General features: G+C 40.2%; 1 protein-coding gene across 4 annotated transcripts in view; it reads left to right on the plus strand.

The window, feature by feature from the left end:
* The window catches only part of PTCH1 (patched 1), a 74,590-nt gene extending 54,614 nt beyond the window's left edge, over nt 1–19,976 (plus strand). For 3 of the 4 annotated variants that reach the window (XM_040580092.1, XM_040580091.1, XM_040580093.1), the window contains exons 17-24: nt 2,003–2,186; nt 3,718–3,998; nt 5,502–5,639; nt 8,683–8,825; nt 11,787–11,886; nt 13,263–13,517; nt 14,579–15,107; nt 16,785–19,976. In XM_040580092.1, coding sequence (XP_040436026.1) covers nt 2,003–2,186; nt 3,718–3,998; nt 5,502–5,639; nt 8,683–8,825; nt 11,787–11,886; nt 13,263–13,517; nt 14,579–15,106 — 1,629 coding nt within the window. In that variant the 3' untranslated portion in view covers nt 15,107; nt 16,785–19,976. Of the gene's footprint in view, nt 1–2,002; nt 2,187–3,717; nt 3,999–5,501; nt 5,640–8,682; nt 8,826–11,588; nt 11,606–11,786; nt 11,887–13,262; nt 13,518–14,578; nt 15,108–16,784 lie in introns of those variants that run through there. The other variant, XR_005825616.1, reaches the window with a different exon arrangement.
* The last annotated feature ends 306 nt before the right edge of the window (nt 19,977–20,282 follow it).

Consider the following 20,282-nt stretch of genomic DNA (forward strand, 5'->3'; position numbering starts at 1 on the left):
GAGGAGATGCAAAGAGCATGTCATAGTCTCTTTTTTTCATCTTGATTAATTGAATGCCTAGTTACACCTCAATGCATGGCCTCACTGACTTTGCTGAAGGCACTTATGAGCTGCAGTCTGGCCTGTGTTGCAGCGTGTTGAAAATGAGCACTGGGGATGCCTGCCCTTGATTATTACTGATTGGCCTGTGTTTGGTGCTGCTCCTGCGTCAGACACACTCAGTTTCCACTGAAATTGTTGTGAAAAATGCTTTGCTGCATCCATAGGTAGATGGAGCCTGGTCCTGTGCCAGACAGAGCCAACGTTAGCCTTGTTGCCCTAAGTTGCATTCTTTCTGATTTGAATCAGAATGCCTTATAGGATTGACCTGTGCTCAGCATTCTGCTGTGGCTTTGAGTCTAGTGTTTGCAATTATTTGGTTAGTTCCAACAATTTGTGCAAAAGATAACATTTAAACAAAGGTGTTGATGAATGATAGTGGAAAGCAACTGAAATCATTACATGCTGTATCATATTCTTGCACCATCATCATTAAATACAGCTATACTGTTGCAGAATTAAGAATGGCAGTTGGGTGAGCTGCCTAAATAAAATGTCTGAGGTTCTTTTGCAAGGTTATCACAGCATATGACTGCTTTTGCTGTAGCTGTTGGTAGGTTGAAATGCGTTAGGTCTGACTCCTTACACTAAAGCTAGATTTCAAACCTCTAAGAAGAAATTCTGCCATAACATAACTTCTCTCCTAGAGTCATCGACTCACTGTGCTTTCAGGCAGAAAAATAGTCTTTCTAATGAGCTTCTTGGCAGATCTGCTTATTGTCTTTCTTTTTTTCCTGTCATTAAAGGTGACAGATTTACGGAGTACATTGTTCAAAGTTACTATGGTGTGTAAAATGCACTGCTCTATAGCAACATGCAGCATTCTGTCAGGTCTGAATGAAGCTTCAGCTATGAATTAAGCAAAGAAAGGGAGTTGAAGAGAAAACCTTAAGTGAGATTTTGTTTAGCAGAGTGTACCAGGTACGCTGTGGAACAAATGCGATTGGACTGCAGCTGCTGATACAATTTCCTGTGCCTGGGAGGGAGAAAAGTGTGGTGCACCCACAGGGGCTGAGTGCTGTACTGTGCAGTTCCAGAGACAGCTTGAAGACATACAGTTGTTGCATATCCTGTGGACTAATTGAATCCAGATCCTTGGAATCCAGCTTTTTTTTTTTTTTTTTTTAACTGCTGTCACTGTTGTTTCTCATTTCATTAAAAAGACCTGAAACTGGAGCTATGCCAGGATTTTAAATAAACAAAACAAAAAACCCCAGTAATACTTTTCACCCACAGAGTCCTCTGTCAGAGATCTAGCTGTGCAGGATTTGGCTACAGAACTCTAGAAGTGTACCACTGCTGTTTACCCCACAGATGCATTTGCCCACAGTGACCCAAATAACACAGGGCACTCATCTGCTTTCTTGACGCTGGACATTTTCTGAATACATAGGTCATAGGAGGCAAGTGTTAGCAAAATTTATACAGATGTTGTTTTATTTTTATAGCTCTCCTCCATTTACTGGGTGGCATTTCCTTCAGTGTTAACAACAGAGGTTAACTGCACACAGACATGTATAGGGACTCTTGCCAGGTTTTCTTTCCCTGTCTTTAAATATGTTTCTCCAACTTGGTTGTTTTTCACTCTTGGCTGTAGCTTTCAGAATTTGGATTTAATTGGTTCAGTCTATTCTGGAACCATCTGCTGATTTCGTGGTTCTTGTAAATACTATATGCGTACTAATTTATAAATAGTCACTTTCTACTGTCACTAAGTTTTTAGATTTTGTTGTTGTTGTTGTCAAACAATAGTTTACTGTTAAGTCACTTCAGGTGAAGACTCTTTTGTGTTTCCCCTCCTGTATGTGTGTTGCATCTCCAGGCCATTTGTTGAAAGCTTTACAGCAAAAGCCTTGAAAGCAAAACTCAATCTGAAGGGCTTCTAATTTTTTCTGTTTTGCAGTTGACTAAACAGCGTTTGGTGGATGCGGATGGAATCATTAACCCAAATGCTTTTTACATCTACCTGACAGCCTGGGTTAGCAATGACCCTGTGGCCTACGCAGCCTCACAAGCCAACATCCGGCCTCACCGCCCGGAGTGGGTCCACGACAAAGCAGACTATATGCCAGAAACAAGGCTGAGAAGTAAGTAACATTTCACCTTAATGTAGTACAGTTTACACAAGTGCCACCACTCCTTCTTTCAAGAAGCAGTAACGCTGTAGTTGGCTGATGCTGCACAGGGCCTAGAAGCATGAGCAGGACAATATATTGTGTTACTCTGTAGTCTTGGGAGACCCATGCACCATTGTAAATGTGTCACCACTGCAGGGTTTTGTCATGTTAAAAAATGAGTTTTGTAACAGTTTAAAGCTCTAAAGACTTACAGTAAGCATTGCTTTTTAGTGTCAGCCGATACTTCTGGCAGTGAGAGAAACCCGGAGATTGCATGAAATTCCTGCCTATGTCATTCTGAAATTTCATCACTGAGATTGTATCACGTTTATCCTCTATTCTTCACACCTCAGGGATTTTTGTCAAGTTAGCTCATATGCTAAGCTACCAACACTGGTATGGTGTAAGAGCTGCTTAGGTAGGGGAGCAGTGCCATTCAGGGCCACTCACTGTTTTCCTGAGTACCAATGCCGGTTCGCATTTCTTTGCTTAAGCTTTGAATTTAGTGGGAGGATTGCTAGCTGAACGCTAGTGGGGAAGGAGAGAGGGCGTATAGGGGAGGACTGCTGTGCTTGGAAATGTGACTGGGTAACCAGCTAGCCATGCTTCAGTGTATCCGAACCCTAGAGCTTTGTGGCAGCCAGCCAAGTCTTGTCTTAATGAAAATTTATAGTTGAGATTATAATAGGACAAATCATGTTTAGCAAGTCAACTGAATGACCCTGCAGGGTTTGGAACACACAACAGCAGTAACAAAATGCTTGTTGTTGAAGCTGTTTTTCCCTTGTCATACAGTAAGACTTAGCATTGTGCTCAAGAAGAAGTATGGAGAGTGTTGGTATGTCAGATTATTACAGGATAAAAAGTTAACAGGATAAAAAGTTTCGCAGTAAACGATTACTTCTATGTTAGTTTTTTTCCCAGTCAGTTGCATCGGTAACAGAACTTGGATTTCTGAATCTGACTTTCAGAATATAAATTGGAAATCTTAAAAATTAACCAGCCTGATCAAGCATAATTTTTCTCTAGTTTTGCATCAGTGGATCTCAGTTAATCTCAGGAAAATGACCTTTGATTTCAAAGGAACTGCACTTGCTTAAAAGAAGAGCATATGAATGGAATGTTTAAGATGATGTGATCTTCTGCTTTATATTGATAGGGAATTTTGGCCAGGTATTCAGTAAAAAACACTACATCATTGATGAGAATTAAATACATGTATTGAATGGTATCTGTTAAATTGTAAAGAATTGTTTGGGGACTCGTGATGTAAACTGTTCATTCCATTGCACTGCATGATAAAATACAGTAATCTCCTGTGCTGCTTCAGTTTTCACTTTATTGGGGAGTTTTTAAAATGCCATCTATTCCAAAGAAGTAGAATTTAAATTAAACACCTTTAAGCATTTTGCTGTGGAAAACAAAGTGTTGTATTAATTGTGTCCTCCGTGTATCTGCTTCTTTCCAAACACACATTTTAACACTGCTGTCCTTTTCTTAGTTCCAGCAGCTGAGCCCATAGAATATGCTCAGTTTCCTTTCTACCTCAACGGACTGCATGAAACTTCTGACTTTGTGGAGGCTATTGAGAAAGTGAGAGCTATCTGTAGTAACTACACCAGCCTGGGGATCACCAGCTACCCAAATGGTTACCCATTTCTGTTTTGGGAGCAGTACATTGGGCTTCGTCACTGGCTCCTTTTATCCATTAGTGTGGTTTTGGCTTGCACGTTTCTGGTGTGTGCCCTCTTCCTCCTAAACCCCTGGACAGCTGGGATCATTGTAAGTTTATTATAAGGGTCTTTGTTGAAGTCAAATTCCTTTCAGCATAGCTCTTGCTGTAGTCGGGAAGGTTTTGTTTATGTCTGGGCCTCTGGTGGAGTATGTATATTGCATCATTCATTATATATTTATTCAACTTGAGGGTGTAGGGTTCATGCTAAAGGTACAAACCTTAATAACCTTAATCCTTTGGCCACCTTTTTTGCGGCTTTAAAGGTTTCTTAGAAAGGTACATAAACTTTTGCCCTTGCTCAGATGAATGCTAACATGAGAAGTAAAGACACATAGGAATATTAAGAGCTTTATTAAATATTAATGTTATTTCTAATTTCTCCCCTTTTATCAGACACAGCTATTTTTCAAGGCAGTTGCTTGTGGCTAACTTGCCCATAAATTTTCCCACTGATTTCTGAATGCAGTCTTTCTGGAAAATCTGAAATGGTTAGGTTGTATGGTCGAGGAGAAAGAGCCATAAAATTATGAGCTGAAGAGCGTACTCCTCCGTGCTTTCTGCAAGGCACCGTAAGCCTCTCAGTAAACATTCAAGTTAAATTGAATGATGATGTTCCTATGTTTAAATTCCATAAACTATTGTATGGTTTATAAAATGCCAGAACTAGAAAAGCCTAAAACAGTTACTAGTTTTTGTAATGTACGTTTATATGACAGATATGTTAAAAGGTAAATGTTTAGTCTAGAATATTTTTCATAGCACTTAATCAAGCAATTTATGTTATTACTCTTGATTCATTAGCTTATAAAATCGTTTATTGTAGTGCATACTTTTTTTCCTTGGAAAAGGTGTTTATTTTCAGAGTCCAGCATTGCTTTTATAAGTATGTCTATCTTTTTTTCCTGCTTGGCTTTAGCAACTTTTAAAGTTGATTCTACAGATTTCCTGCCCTCCTTTTTCCTCAATCTTTTTTTTTTAGAAGGTAGATGGAAAAAAAACCTAAAACCTTTCCCTTAAAGTGTTCACTGTGTCAATGTCAATCCTTCCAAGTATCTTAATAGCTTAGAGCCCCTCTGTAACCTGAGATGCATCAGCTGATGATCGCATTCACTTTCTTCTGGGCTTTAAACGTACTCAAAAGTCATCCTCACTTATATTTGCAGTTCTACAAAAAGAATTCCAATACAGGTAGTTGAAAGTTACTTTTTATGGAACGATTGTTCGAGAAACAGGTGAAAAAGAGGAAAAGTATGTTTTGGGGGGTATTCATGACAAGGAAGAATAAATTGTTTTTCAAATCACTGATAAGTTGTAACCAATACAAAGTTGGTGCTTGGTCTGTTAAGTAGTTCTTAGGAGTATAATTTAAACTGGCCCTTTAGCAAGTCATTGCCACTGAGCACCACAAAACAAGGAAAAGCAGCTTGTCTTTGGGTATGTAGCATGGCTTTGAGGAGTATGTTTTATAGTCACCATGTTGTTTTGAAGTATCTGTCTCTTCATTTGTCTGCAGTATAAGATGGTACTAACAGCTGTTTGAAATCATCTAGGTGGTGGTGCTGGCTCTGATGACTGTGGAGCTGTTTGGCATGATGGGTCTAATTGGAATAAAGCTGAGTGCAGTGCCTGTGGTTATCCTGATTGCTTCTGTTGGCATTGGTGTGGAATTCACTGTTCATGTTGCTTTGGTAGGTAAAATCAGAAGAATTTTCAAAATATTTTGAAATAAAATGGTGGCAATGTTACGATCACAAATCCTTACACAGTCTCCTATATCAGTGACATGATTCTTATAAGGAGACTGGTTACAAACAGTTTTGTGTGCTATTCAGTTTGTCCTGATAGTGCAGAGTTGATCGTAGTGAGGTAATTCCAAACTATTGAGTCGGTTTCCTAGGAGACAAGAGGGGATACATTACCTGTAATATCAAGTTGCCTGAGTGATGCAAATATATAGACAAAGCGGAGCTCTTATTGCAGCTGACTCTCCTGGTTCTTGCCTGCAGCCTCACTGTTGTTGCCTCATTGCATGTACGTTCTGTATCTAGTGGAAGAGAAGCCTTTAAAGGAGATTTTCAAAATCACATATAGCGTCATTTGATCTCTGTGGACAACTAAAACTTTAATGTATTTGGATTAATTTTCCACTTGAAAAATCTGCACCTTCTTTTCAGAACCCATCAGCTATTAATAGTGGGTGCAAACATGCAGTTTGTTAGAAAATGGTTTTCTGATGTGAGGCGGAGGAGCCGAGAAGGGGAAAAAGTGTGTTTTATATAAAGCTTTTCAACATTTTTAAGGTCAAATGTCCAAATCTAGAGTGCACTTACTCACCTTACACAACCTGATGTGCAAAAGTGTGTAGAAACAGCAGTGCGCTTCCAAGGGGGCAGTTTTGGGTGTTCAGGGTAGGCAAAACTCATCTTGCTTTATCTGGTGACCAAGAATAAAGGACTACTTTTCTGTGTTCACATTTGGCAATGTCAGCACTAATCTTTCCAACATTTTGCACACTCAGCATAAGTCATTTTCCTATAAGGCTATTCTAATTGATATTTCAGAATAGTTTAAGAATATCATTGGTTTCATGGATTTGAATTTCACTGTATTAAAAAGTAAGGAATGATGTGCTCAATATATAATTTAAGGGAGGAGATGCTTGTAGTCTACTAGAATCTCTAGTGCGTTAGTACTGTGGCAATCCAAAAAGAAGCGAAGGGACGGGACTGGAAGGTGGTGGTGACATTGGGTGGGAACGCAACAGGCCTCTTGGTCTCAAAAGGAGGACTGGTAGATGGCTAAGAGGATCTGGTGACAGTGAAAAAGAGAGGAGAACCAACAGGGATCTTAGCACACTGGAGACAGCCAGTCCTGGGAACACGTTACGTTGTAGATGATGTACAGAGTTGGGGCACAGAAAGTGGCAGGGCGGGAAGACTAATTTTGAGAAAAAACGTAGGGGTAGTAAGGTTAAAGAGGAGCAACTGGATACCTGATGTGGTGACGTCTTTTTTTCCCCCTGCTGCTGTGGATAGTTAGGCTTTTGCAGGTAAACCTCTTTGCTAGGACTTGCAGTAGTTTAGGAACTGTCAGAAACTGATGTACAAAAGGAAGAAAGAAATTACACTTCCTTAGAATTGAAGCTTTTGAACAGGAAAACTGGCATAAAAAAGGACAAAACACTTAGTTGTTTCTAAATAGGAAGAAACCAATATAGTTTACAGAAATTTTAAGTCAGTCACCTGTGGCTGAAGGTAAAATGCCAAGCAAATTGAAATACTGCAAGCAAACTAAAATACTGCATTTTTTTTCACATTGACTCTGGAGTGAAAAACTTTCAAACACGGGCTTTAAATAGAAGAATGCCTCGTACACCTCAGATGATAGCAGCAGTACTGACTTTCACAGAACTTCCTGCATATAAACAGTCAAACCAGCGTTGCATGAACAAAAAAGGCAATGCTGAAACTGTGGGTACAGAACTTAATTGAACTTGTTCAAGAGTGATTCACGGTCCACTTGCGGCTCAGTTCTCTGTTATTGCTTGTGAATTGTGACTGCATTTTTTTATTTCTGCAAATAAATTCTGAATCACTAGTAGGCTCTTGTATTATGCATCCTTTAATCGCACACACATACGCGTATTTTTATGTAACTTGTTAATATGTTAATATGTGGATCAGATCCCATAGCTCCCATTCATGTGAGTTGTCTCATTGACAGCTGTGTTTACCCTGAGGGGGATTCTTTATCCACGTATGTATAGGAGAATGTAAAATGTAATTTTCCACAGACCACTTTTAATGGAGTACTAAGGATTAATAATAGATGGTTTGGTTACCTACAGAAGCGCAGACTAGGAATCTTACTCCACATGTGCCCATTTTTGGTCTGCTTGTCCCACCGGATAACAGCTTAATGTGTTGACTGATTTCATCCCAAATTTGTCAGCTAAGTGAAAATAACCCGCTAGAGGAGAGAGGCCTAAATTCCAGGCCCAAGAGGAAGATAACTGCTTGAGCTCATATCTTAACAGGCAGTAAAGAACTTGCCGAAGAGAGAGCCCTTATAAATCACAGGAAGATCATCAACCAGTTTCTTGTCGTCTTAAACCATTAAGCCATACAGAGGGAAGACATCATACAAAACAGCAGCATTTGAGTGTTCTTGATACAGCTTGTTCACTAAGGAGTTGGAGGGAGAAAGACATTTCACTAGTCATGTCATTGCTCAGGCACTGCTGTGCTCAGCACTGTTTCTACGGCAATTTTATATGTATAGGCCTACTAGCTTTGAAGCAGTAGAAGTTGCAAAAACATTTATTTTGAATGAAATGGAAGTGTTACAGTCATGGAAGCCGTGGGCCCATGAGAGTGAGAGGAGTAGCCCTGTAATTTTGACACCTGAAGTGCTTTCACTGTGAAATGAATTCTTTGCAGGTGGACATAAGCAAAGATGGAGACAAAAGCCTACTGATGCAAGCAGGTGTTGTTTCCAGAATTATTACTATGGTCTGGCTCTCTAATCAGTGCTTACTTTGGTTGGGACTTTAGCAGGAGCTGTGTGGTGTAACTGCAGAATCAGGCCTTCTCTTGAAGGTTAGCCAGCTATGGATACTTTCATAAACTGTAGTTTGAAGTAATTAACTGGTGAAAAACTGTGCATGCTATGAGAGGCTGTTTAGAAGGTTGCATGCATCTGTCTAATTAAATGGATTTCATTGCTTTACAGGCGTTTTTAACTGCCATAGGAGACAGGAACCACAGGGCCGTCCTTGCATTGGAACACATGTTTGCACCAGTGCTGGATGGGGCCGTGTCCACTCTGCTTGGAGTGTTAATGCTTGCAGGATCAGAGTTTGATTTTATTGTCAGGTAAAGCATTTGTGTGTGTGTGTTGACTTTCTTTTTAAAATAAAAATAAGTATGCTTTTAGTTTCTAGTCACTTTAGCATATCTGTCATTTTATTACTATGCATGGTGTGTCAAGCATGCTTACATCATGGTCCTGCTTTCCCTCTATTTTATTAACTCCTTTACATGCTAGGTGCAGTAGTGTTTCCATTGCTGGTATTAAAATCTGTTCCAGGAAAATCTGACACCCAGCATGAAAGCACACAAAAATGGCCCCCGTTAGCAAAGTTTGCTAATTCTCGGTTTGAGTCAGTTTAAAACATCTAGTATTGTCCAGTGTTAGCTGGATTTGACCTTTAACCATTAGGTCCTTCAGACTTCTTGTGTGCACGACAATTTGTGTGTGAAGAACATGTGAACCTATAATCATGCTGCAACTGTGCTACAAGTGACTCTCTCTGGGCCTTCTTCTCTCTTTATTTGAGGTTTGCAGCAATGTACAACAGGGAGAGGAAAAAAAGCCCTGTTTGGGAGCTGGGGAACCATAAGTATGAACACAGAACTCCATATTAAAATTTTGTAAAGCAAAGCCTGAAGGCCCTTCTGTTTAGAACTACAGGCAGACTGTTTCTTGTGAATTTAATTAAGAATGTGAATTCGTCAAGTAGGAGAGGAAAGTAAGTTTTCACTGAGGGGAATTTGAGAAGTGCAATGAAACAGATCCTATTCTGTTCCAAACAACCTGTGGAGCTCTGCAAAATGGCTAATCTTAGAAGTAACACAGGTTCTTTGTGGCACACTACAGCACTCAAAAAAAGTAACCTAAGCCCTAAAATGGAACTGAGGTAGAAGTGGGCCAAATAAAAGTGCTGTGAAAGATGACTTAACTACTTAGTAGACATAAGCTGGATAGATGACTAGACTTAGCTGACATCTATTTGATGATGAGAACAACATGTCAGAGGCAGGAACTGAGAGAATGGCTGCTAAATCTCAGCAAGATTTTTTGTTTATGTATGAAACAGATTTGAAGAAAGCAGGCAGTTTGCAGTTAGACCTCTTGAAACCTACATGAGGATTATCACTATAGATATTGCATGTCCTGAAATAGAATTTGTATTCTTTTCCCAAGTCAGTATTTTTTACTTTATTTTATTGGTATTGAAGAAATAAGGAGGAATTATTCTTCTAGGACCTGATCTTATAAGGACTGGAATACCGTGACATATAGGTTACTTATAGATTTAACCTAAATTTATAGGGGTACATTTGGTGTGCTACATTCCTACATAACAGACAAGATTTTGGCAAGCACATTTTTGTGTCAGCAAATGGAAGATTGTAGCAGCCCTTCACAGCAGTTTTGGATTGGATGTTCTCTCAGTTTATAGAATAAGCCTTTCAGCTTTTCAATTTATGTTATTTTACTTTTTTTTAGCCATCAGTTTCTCATTTTCTAGCACAATCTGACTTCAGTTTGCCTTGTTTAAAAAATAAAATGAAAAAACCTATGCGAGCCTGAGCATTGTTATAGTGGGCGAAGATGATCCCAAACTTCCGGAAAGCAATAGCTTAGTCCAACAGTGTGGAAGATTAAGTAAATTAACAGACATTGTATACACCAAGTGGTCAGAGCTATAATCCTCCTGTTTATCCTAGCGTTAGATGGATGAGATGCAAATGTTCTTAATGTCTATTGTTGATCTCTGTCCCAGTATAAAGTTCTGGTGGTTTATGTTAGTAGAGTAGATTGGCTTGCTGATTTTTGCTAATGCAGATCAGAAATTCCCAAGTGTTTACAATAGCAGGATATTTGTAGTTTTACAGGAGTCTGATAGATTTGATAAGATGTGGAAACAGGGAGGCAGTAAGTTTTTTGCCAGCTAGACAATGTAATCAGCCGGCCCATTAGTGGCAAACTTGCTCTCCGTTCTTCTCCTTTGCCTTCTCCTCCAGGAATTTACCAAGACCGAGTCCTTGAAATCATTAGTTGCAATACAGCCTTAAGTTTAGTCTGAGCCCCAGCTGTGCCGAATACCAACTAGCAAGGCTTTCCTTTTACTGACAGGTTTACCTTGGAATTCATGAAGGATCCCAGACCTTAGCCCTCAGTGGTGGGAAAGGACAACCACTTGTGCACTTTCGTCTTTTTCCATAGTACTTCAGCCTTTATGTTTGAATTGGCTGACGCAAAACAAGAGTATTCAGAGATGCTAAATTGTTCAACAAAAGATTAGCCTGCAATGCAGCTCTGCCATTGTGGAGTGCTCTTACTCAGTACAATGCTGAAGCTTACTATAGAATGGGCAGCATTTTCTTTGCAGAAAGCGGGTTCCTGTGTTGTAAAAAGGTTGCAATTCGAGCTATTTGGTAAAACTGGAACTCACAGAATTCTAGGCGGAAAGTTGTGATTAATGAACAGCAAGGGAAACCCTTACCTGATACACTGGAGATTTAATTAGAGATTCTGCTGTGAGATGCAGAAGCATTTCACAGTGGATTAGCTGCTGGGAGAAGAGGGCTTCTTTTCCTTCTAGGCTAAATTGTTTAAATTCTACACCCTTCACTTCATTTGTTTGCTTCTGCTGGGTTTTCACTAATGGGGGCCCCTTTTCATTGTATTTGTGCTTTCAATCCATTCAGCTATTCACTGCACATTCCATATTTTTGTGTTTGTGTAACACATTCATAAATAACATTACATGCTTCCAGATTCTGGGAAATTAACAAATGTAATTTTTTTTCTTTCCTTTATCAACTAACACTTTGGGTTGTGGAATGTAGCTTCTCTAATTCAAAAGGTAAAAAACCCTATATCTATATATGGAAAGTCATATAATTATTTAGTACAATGTTAGTAATATTTTAGATTCAATTTAGTATATGTATTACTTTAACATATGTAGGAGTCATTTGTAATCTCTTATTTCCAACAGTATATGTGGCTATTCTCTCCCCCAAACACCTTAAACCCTATTTCAGGTATTTCTTTGCTGTTTTGGCAATCTTAACCATTCTGGGAGTTCTCAATGGACTGGTGTTGCTTCCTGTTCTTCTTTCATTCTTTGGACCGTACCCTGAGGTCAGTATAATTAATGGTGAATAGAAGCAATAATACCATATCTGCACCCCTGCCTGCATAGATCACACCCCCACACACACCTTTTTTTTTTGGAAAACTTTATTTATTCTCTTGGGAATTTTAGGTTTTAAGTGTCTTGCTGTAGTGTGGTTTTTTTTTTAATCTTTATTAAAAAGTGCTGTTGGTTATGGAGTTGATATTCTTCTACTTAGATTTTAAATTTTATTTTAACAAGTGGTGTTTTAGAGGGTGCAGTCGGCAACCTTGACACAAGTGTAGGATTATGCTTTTAAAAGCATGATGTGATATGCAAAGTAGTCTGTAAAATAAGGATTTTCCCCAATATTTTGCCAAAGACAGCTGGTTTTGTGCACATACCTTCTTCTTTCCTATCTCACTGCCTCTGTTGCTTTCCTCAAAATATTTTAACCGAGCAGACCACCAGGAAGGCCTGTGTGGACCAACATACACCAGTGGTGGTCCACAGACCACACCTTGATACCCACAACTGGTCTGCCAGAGGGTCCTCCCCTGTCCAGTCACCCCTCCCTGCAGTATGCTTTCGGCTCAAGCAACATTTTTGATGGGTGGAAGGCTTCGCTCACATGTTGGTGACTTTACAGCATAAAGCCCAGGTCCAGCAAAAAAGGATTCATAGATATCAAATTTGTATTTGGTTGTTGATTATTCATTCCCTACTCTATAGTTAACACAATTACTGCATTACATAGGGCTGTCTTTATCACGTTAGTAGAAACAGTGTGCTGTGCTTCCCATGTCTGTAACTATGTGTGTGTACAAGAACAAAACACAAAGTATGTATACGGCACTAGTAATATTTCAGAAATACTTAATTATTTTAGTATTAGTAAAACAATTTTGACAACAGTGTGTAATCACTTATATTCTTAACAGTTTATATGACCTGTTCCTTACTCAAGCAATATATATGTGCATATATTATTACCACATATGTTGCTGTTACGTGTGTGTCTGGTCTGTCTTTGCAAATGGACACTGGGGCTTACTAGACATACACATTTGAGGTGATTCTGTGAAAAATCGCTGTTAATGCATGCTGAAGGGGCACGGAAGTCCACATATTATACTCCTAAGTGCAAGTTCAGGCACACACACACATACGTGCCCTTCCTGAGACACCGATACCCAGAAGAATCTGTGTAATCCTATTTACATACATATCCAGAGATGGAGATCATGTCTCTTTCTCTTTCATTAATTTTTCGGTTCAGTATAGATGTGCATCAGAAGGCTGGTGCTAACATGGGTCTATTTGGCAGAAGAACATTTGTCAAGCACCGGTGATTAAAAGTGTTATGCTAATTGAATGTTACTGAATGCATTGCCATTATCAGGTTTCTCCAGCCAACGGACGAAACAGATTGCCCACACCGTCTCCCGAGCTGCCCCCCAGCATCGTGAGGTTTGCACTGCCACCTGGGCACACAAACAATGGGTCAGACTCCTCTGATTCAGAGTACAGCTCTCAAACCACAGTGTCTGGCATCAGTGAAGAGCTTCATCAGTATGAGGCCACCCAAGGCCCTGGGGCACCAGTCCATCAAGTAATAGTGGAGGCCACTGAGAATCCTGTCTTTGCGAGATCCACTGTAAGTAGCTTGCATATTGACTGGCAGGAGGGCAAGAAGAGTGTTTGGGGTTTTTTTGTTTAAATCTGTTCATTTTTGTAGAAAGCTTTTTCATATTTCTGGCTGATGATGCTTTGTGACTTTGTGCCAAAACTTGTAAGAGGGAGTGAAGGCTTTCCTCATCTTCTCCTTTAGAATCAAGTTGGGGGTAAAATGATGGTACAAAAGCAGAGGTCTTTGGCGTGTGTAATTGCTGTTATATCATGTTGGCACCAGCCACAAGAGAGAGCTCTCAGTCTGTCTGATGACTGTTTTCGGAGAGAACGGAGAGGCATTAAAAGATCCAGACTGCTTCCACACAGCTCCTTCTGGATCACCAGCTCATACACCTCTCTCTGACGGCACATTTTGGGGAGAAAGATGGATAGAGCCAGAAGAAAATGGTTTCAGGGTTGTACCAAATCTTGGGCCTGTTGCATCTCGCTAGTGGGTTGGCATAATTGCTATTTCAAAGGAAAGTGAAAAAGCTCTGTCTCCTACCCCTGCTGATGCTGCATGCTGAGCTGCAATGCGGATCTGTTTTTGTTCAGCAGAGGCCTAGAAATAGGTACAAGCACAGCCACATTTGAAGTTGGTCACGGTTTATTGACTGATGTGGCCGCTGCGCTTCACGCTTTTTACGGAAATCAGAAAACAGATTCCTACAGTCTATACAACATCCTGTGTATGTACCCTGCATGGAATAGAGGCTTTTCCAAATGCCTGTGATTCTGCTTGTTGAATGAGTTAAGATCAAGTGATTGTCACCCATCCCTTTGATAAGGTGGACCAGTATGTAGGGAGCTTACAATAATGTTTTCAGCTGTCATCCTGTGTTTTTCTGAAGGTATGCTTCCCATGTTTTAATAACTTAAGACAAAAACAATCTGGAAAAATCAACAGTTACCAGCCGCAGAACATTACCTTTGTAGAGTTAGAGCCAGGCCAGCGTTATTACAATTGCTCTCAGCGTAAAATATAAGCAAGTGTAGTATTTGTTTGCCTTGCTTTGTCAGAGTCATAACCATGCATCTCTCTTTCAGGTGGTTCAGCCAGAGACAAGTAATCAGTCAAGTCCCAGATTACAATCAAATCCAGAGTCTGGCACACAGCAGGCATGGTGTCAGGGCAGACAACCCAAACGGGAAGCGCGGGAAGGGCTGCGACCACCTCCTTACCGCCCTCGCAGGGATGCTTTTGAAATTTCTACTGAAGGGCATTCAGGACCTAACAATAGGGACCGCTTGGGCCACAGGGCTCGTTCTCACAACATGAGAAACCCGGCGTTTGGCACTGTGGGTGCCATGGGACCATCGTACTGCCAGCCTATCACTACTGTGACTGCCTCAGCTTCAGTGACTGTTGCTGTCCACCCTGCGGTGCACAGCCACAGCCCTCGGGGAGGGAGCTTTCCGTCCTACGAGGGATGCCATGAAGCTGACCAGGGGCCATTTGAGGACCCCCATGTGCCTTTTAATGTGCGGTGCGACAGACGAAATTCTAAAATAGAGGTTATAGAACTGCAAGATGTTGAATGTGAGGAAAGGATACCTGGCAACAGCTCACAGTAAGGTAGGTCTGTCTACCGTAGCTGCAAGCTTTGGCCGTGCAGGCAATGGTGTGATCAAAAGAAAGGGGAAAGATAAAATTTCTCCAAGGTACGTTTCCTTCAGGTAGGTTTACTTATTGGTCCCTGATCATCTTAAATCCGCTGACTGTGAATGTAGTACATTTTGCACTAGAAATCAGATTGGGTAAGGTGGTACTTTCCGACACTGAGAAGCCGTAGTGGGTGCAGACATTAACTACTTCCAAGAGCCTTGCAAAGTGGATAAGTACATTGTACAATCCCAGTTTACCAGATGAGGAAAATGAAGCTGGGATGTTGTGTAATGTCTTCAAAGTGGTGCAGCTGCGCTCACTGTTGATAGGTCCTGCCTTCTGATCCTGAATCAGGCACGCTCTAGAACATCATACAGAATGACATTGCCTGGGAGAGTGTAAAACTGACAGCTACTTTAAGTTGTTCTCTTTTGAAGAAAACTCTGGAAAAGAAGTAGAAGTCTCTAGTGAGGACTGAATCCCTCTGCTAGATGCACCCAGTGAGAGGTGGGAAGACCCCACCGTGCCTAGGTGCGCTGCTGCATGGCGAAGCGTCCTCTGTGCTCTGGGGGGCATTCAGAGACCCACCCAGCAAACTTGCACGCTGGAGGAATCCGTGGGCCGGTCTCTCCCTTGCCAGGGGCAGCTGCAGTGCCTATCGCAGATTTGCGTAGGGTAGAGCTGACTTAGCAGGGCATTTGATGTGTTCCTCTGAAACAACATATACACTCACGAACTTGATGCCTAAGGCATGTCTTCAGGCTGGCAAGAGAAGGTCACAGGAAACAGTGCCGTTTAGAACAGACGGGATATTTCAGCAGATGCTTGGGGAAGAATAAACCTGTTAATTTGCTTGAAAATTTTCCATTGATTTTATAGGGAATACTTCGAAGGGGAGAAATAAATTGATTTCTTACCCTGAAAGCTTTTTGGTGATTGTGCCTGAAAAAACATTTCTCACTATTTTAATTCTGTTTTTCTCTTTTGGGGGAAAGAGGAAGTGTTAAAAATAGTTGCTTAGCAGTGGATCCCTATTTTCGCTCTTTGTTTTCCGAGCTTTTCAGTGACAAGACGCTACTTCGACCAGAGCAAGCCACTTCATTTCGTTGTAGAGTGACATTACAGGTGTGCACGCGCACACACAGAGTTTTGATGGAAATTTTTTGATGACTTGTAATAAAATCACCTTCTGATTTATAAAATGGCGCTCCAAACATCTCAAAGTACAAGTAGACATAAATTCTTTTAGCCTCACAGTCTATAAATATGGTAAGCAATAGTATCCTTAGAATAAGGAAATACTTGGGCTCAGCTTTTTGGGGCTGAACCGCGTGGTAGTATGAGATTCTTAACTATGCGTAGTATTTGATGTGGCATATTTTTCCTTGAAGTGTTCATTGGTTTTGACAGAATTTGTCACCGGTTTCTAAAGCTGGGAACTCGGAAATTAAAGCATCTGCATTTTTTTAATTGGCATCAGTATTTCTTTAATGGGAAGTTCATGACTGAGATGAAAGCAGAGCCGATGTTTCCTGACTGCTAACTGTAACCCCAAGAATCATGAAATGGGCTTTGGATTAGCTTGATGTGTGTGTTTTTCTTGAAGTGTAGTGACTGTTTGTTTTCCTTCTCTCTTTATTTGTAAAGGGTAGTAACTGAAGCAAAGAAGAGGCCAAAGATGGAAAACTGTATTTCCAGAACTGCTTGAAGAGAAGAACTGCTTGAAGTTGTAGAAAAGGACATGCTGCATCAGGACAACAGTTCACTGTTACTGTAACCTATTGTATTATTTTGTTAAATATTTCTTTTAAGTATTTAAAAGATGTACACATATGTAATATACAAAAGAACAATGTAAAGTAGTATAATCTGGAGTCATTTGCCCTTGGGCAATAGAATGGGGACAATATTGTGTGCGTTTTGTACTTTTGGTACATTGATCTCTGTGCCACAACTAAGCTTAATCTAGTTCTAAATTTCAGCATAAGTTGCTGCTGCTTAAATATTTTATAATTTACTTGTATAATTCTATGCAAATATTGCTTATGTAATAGGATTTTTTTTAAAGGTACATGTCTGTTTAAAATATTTTAAATTTGCGTATCACAACCCTGTGGTAGTATGAAATGTTACTGTTAACTTTCAAACACGCTATGCGTGATAATTTTTAAAATAAGCAGATATGAAGAAAAGCAAGTTAATCTGGGAGGCTTAAATAGATTTAGCTATGTGCAGGTTTTGTTTTGCTGTGTGTATCCACATGTGCATCTGGAAGCGTGCATGCTTCTGTGTGCATGTTCCTGGTGTGCTGTAGTTTCTCTTTTACTGTATGGTAACACTTTGTGGGCTTATAAACCCACTGATGCTGATGCGAGTCTGGCTTTCCCTGTTAGTAGGCACTAGAGAAAACTTCGTTGGTGTTTACCAGTATATACCATAGAGTGCCATCATCAAAGGCCCGGCTAAAATAGAAGAAAACAGGGAGTTGATGTTTGGGGTTGTGATTCAGTTTCCCACAGCCTTAATGACTTGGTTCACATGACTTTGGTCAAGTCCCTTAAATGCTCCATGCCTCAGTTTCTCATTCTGTAAAATGGGTGTAATTACACTTACCTACCTCCCAGGAATGTCATGAGGCTTAATTCATGTAGTGCTTTGAGGTTTTGTTTTGGTTTTGTTTTTGCAAAAGGTGCCAGGTAAGTGCAAACACTATAACCATTATTTTTTCACTTCCAAAGGTGCTGAATATTGAGAGGTGCTGGTGGTTATAGAAATTCACTGAGCATATGCCTTATTTTGATATGAATACTGTTAACTAGGAGTGGCATTAGAAGCTGGATAATTGAGTTGTTTGATGGTGAGCCACAGCTTAGCTGTGTCCTTACAACATTGAAAGCAGTATCTTTGGTCACCTTATTTGCATGGCAGGAAGGAAGTTAATAGTAAGTGATAGAAGTCAAATGGAAGGATAAAAAAGATTATTTTCACTTTTAAAATATAAATGGCTTTCAGATGGGTCCAGGACTGTAATGACACATAGGGCCTGAGATGTTCTTTTCTCTATTGTTTGTGTTTTCCCATGCTGCATTGGCACTTTTAATTAAAACAGCTAAACTGGGATCTCTTTGTGAAACTAATTTAGCTTTTTGTATTATTATTTTTAAACTAAAGGGGGATTGATGCAGGTGAAGGGTCTGAAAAAACACTACAATCTGTGTACCAGTTGGAAACAAACTCTAAGAAAGGAGAACCTTAACTTTAAATAACAGAACAGAAGTTTTCATTCTCTCTGTCTTTGTCTCATCTTTTTTTCTGCCCTTCCCCAAGCTGTTTTTTAGAGCAGGTAGATGTTCAATTGCGTATTCAGAGCCAAATACACACAGTCAGTTTCTAAACACAGCAGTGGTGAGGCTTTTCTTTAAGTATGATGCCTGAACAGCAGTGGCCAACTTTTGGATGGGAAAGTGTTTTTCTCCAGTGGCTTCAGGGAGTCTATCTTTGCCCGCAGACCTTGCCAGCATAACTAATGGGGATAATTAGAATGCACAAATTTCCATGTCTTTTTTGCTCACTTGAAAACACTTTGATATGAGGCACTTGTTTACAGATGTCCAATGTGAACGCTCGAAGAGCAGGTGGCGAGAGCCTGGTGTCATTCCCGTGCTACATAAGCTACTGTTTTGATGCACACTAAGGGTTAATGTCGCAACTGCCTACTGGTCCAGTTCACTGTCTAACATGAGAACTCTTAATGACAAAAAGTTGAAGGGCCCCAATTTAGCACTAGCAGCATAGTGACCTCAGATCATACAAACTCTGCAACAAAACTGTATGATACTAATTGGAAGCTGCCTTCGACCGCCAAGCATGTGCGCTCCCGTGTCAGAGGTCGGCAGGGCTCCCACTGACACCGCTGCAGGCTGCCTTGCTCCCTCCTCTTCCCTGGGAGGAAAGGGGGCCAGGGCGAGCTGTGGCGTGTCCCACCTGCCCCTGCCCAGGTCCTCTGGCGTGCTTGTGTGTGGGTGAGCTGTCTGCTGCTTCGTGCGCAGTGTAGACCTTCTTGTCCGATAGTCACATTGGCAAAGGGAGAACTCAGTGGCTGGCAACATTTGTTTTGGTTTTGTTTTTTTAACTTTTTTAATCATGGGTGATATTTATATTTTTGTATCATAAGAATGTTTTCTTACAGTATTTGTCATGCCAGTTTATAACAAACAAGATGCAGGGATTTTATTTCCATTGGAAACACTATTACAGCTATGTTTTTACTGTTTAATGGTTTTTTATTTGTATAGAGTGCTTACTAATTTTAAATAGGAAAGAGTATATAACATTTACATTAAGGACTCATTGTAGCTTTTAGCATAAGGAGTTAAAAGGAAAAAAAATATTCAAACTGGGTCTCATTGCCTGCCTGTTCTGGTAGGAGTGGGTTTGTGTCATTTCAGTTACAAAGATAAAATTATGCCATATAATTTATTTATATGAAAATTTATTTTTGTAGTGTACATAGTAGCCATCAAGTCTTTTGACAGAAGTATATTTTTAAAGAGTTTATATGTAATGATGATACCATTATGTTTTGGAACACTGCTGAGATACGATTACGGTGCACACCTTTCCTTGTAAACCCCCTGGCAGAAAAGAAAGTGTTTAACAGTGTTAAGAGAGAAAGAGAGTGTGAATATTCATACAATTCTGAATTGTCTTTTAGTTACCATTTGTGATCTAGTGTGGTTCTCATTTTAAACTTTGAATGGAAATTGTACAAACTCTCTAAATATTAATGTTCAAACACTGATAGACATTCTAACATGAATAAAAAAATATTATAACTTACCGGTTACGGATTTGGTTGTTTATAAGACCGCTTCTTCATTCTGGTCATAGAATACTATGGGTCAGCTGTGCAGATACAGCCATGCAGTCACTCTGATTTGGGGCATGAATTTGGGATGTTTCAATATTCAGGATGTTGCGGAGATCCAGATTTGCCCGTTTTGGAGCAGGAGCCAACTCTAAAATTCTGTCTACATGGTAACACACTGGTGCTTGTCTGCTGATTCCGCTACCCTTGTTGTGTCTCGGGGATGGGTTTAGGACTGGATTATAGCTTTCGTTCTCACTCTGAATGAAACATTTCAT

This window comes from Falco naumanni, chromosome Z, assembly GCF_017639655.2.
Source record: "Falco naumanni isolate bFalNau1 chromosome Z, bFalNau1.pat, whole genome shotgun sequence".
In the NCBI taxonomy this organism is placed as follows: Eukaryota; Metazoa; Chordata; class Aves; order Falconiformes; family Falconidae; genus Falco; species Falco naumanni.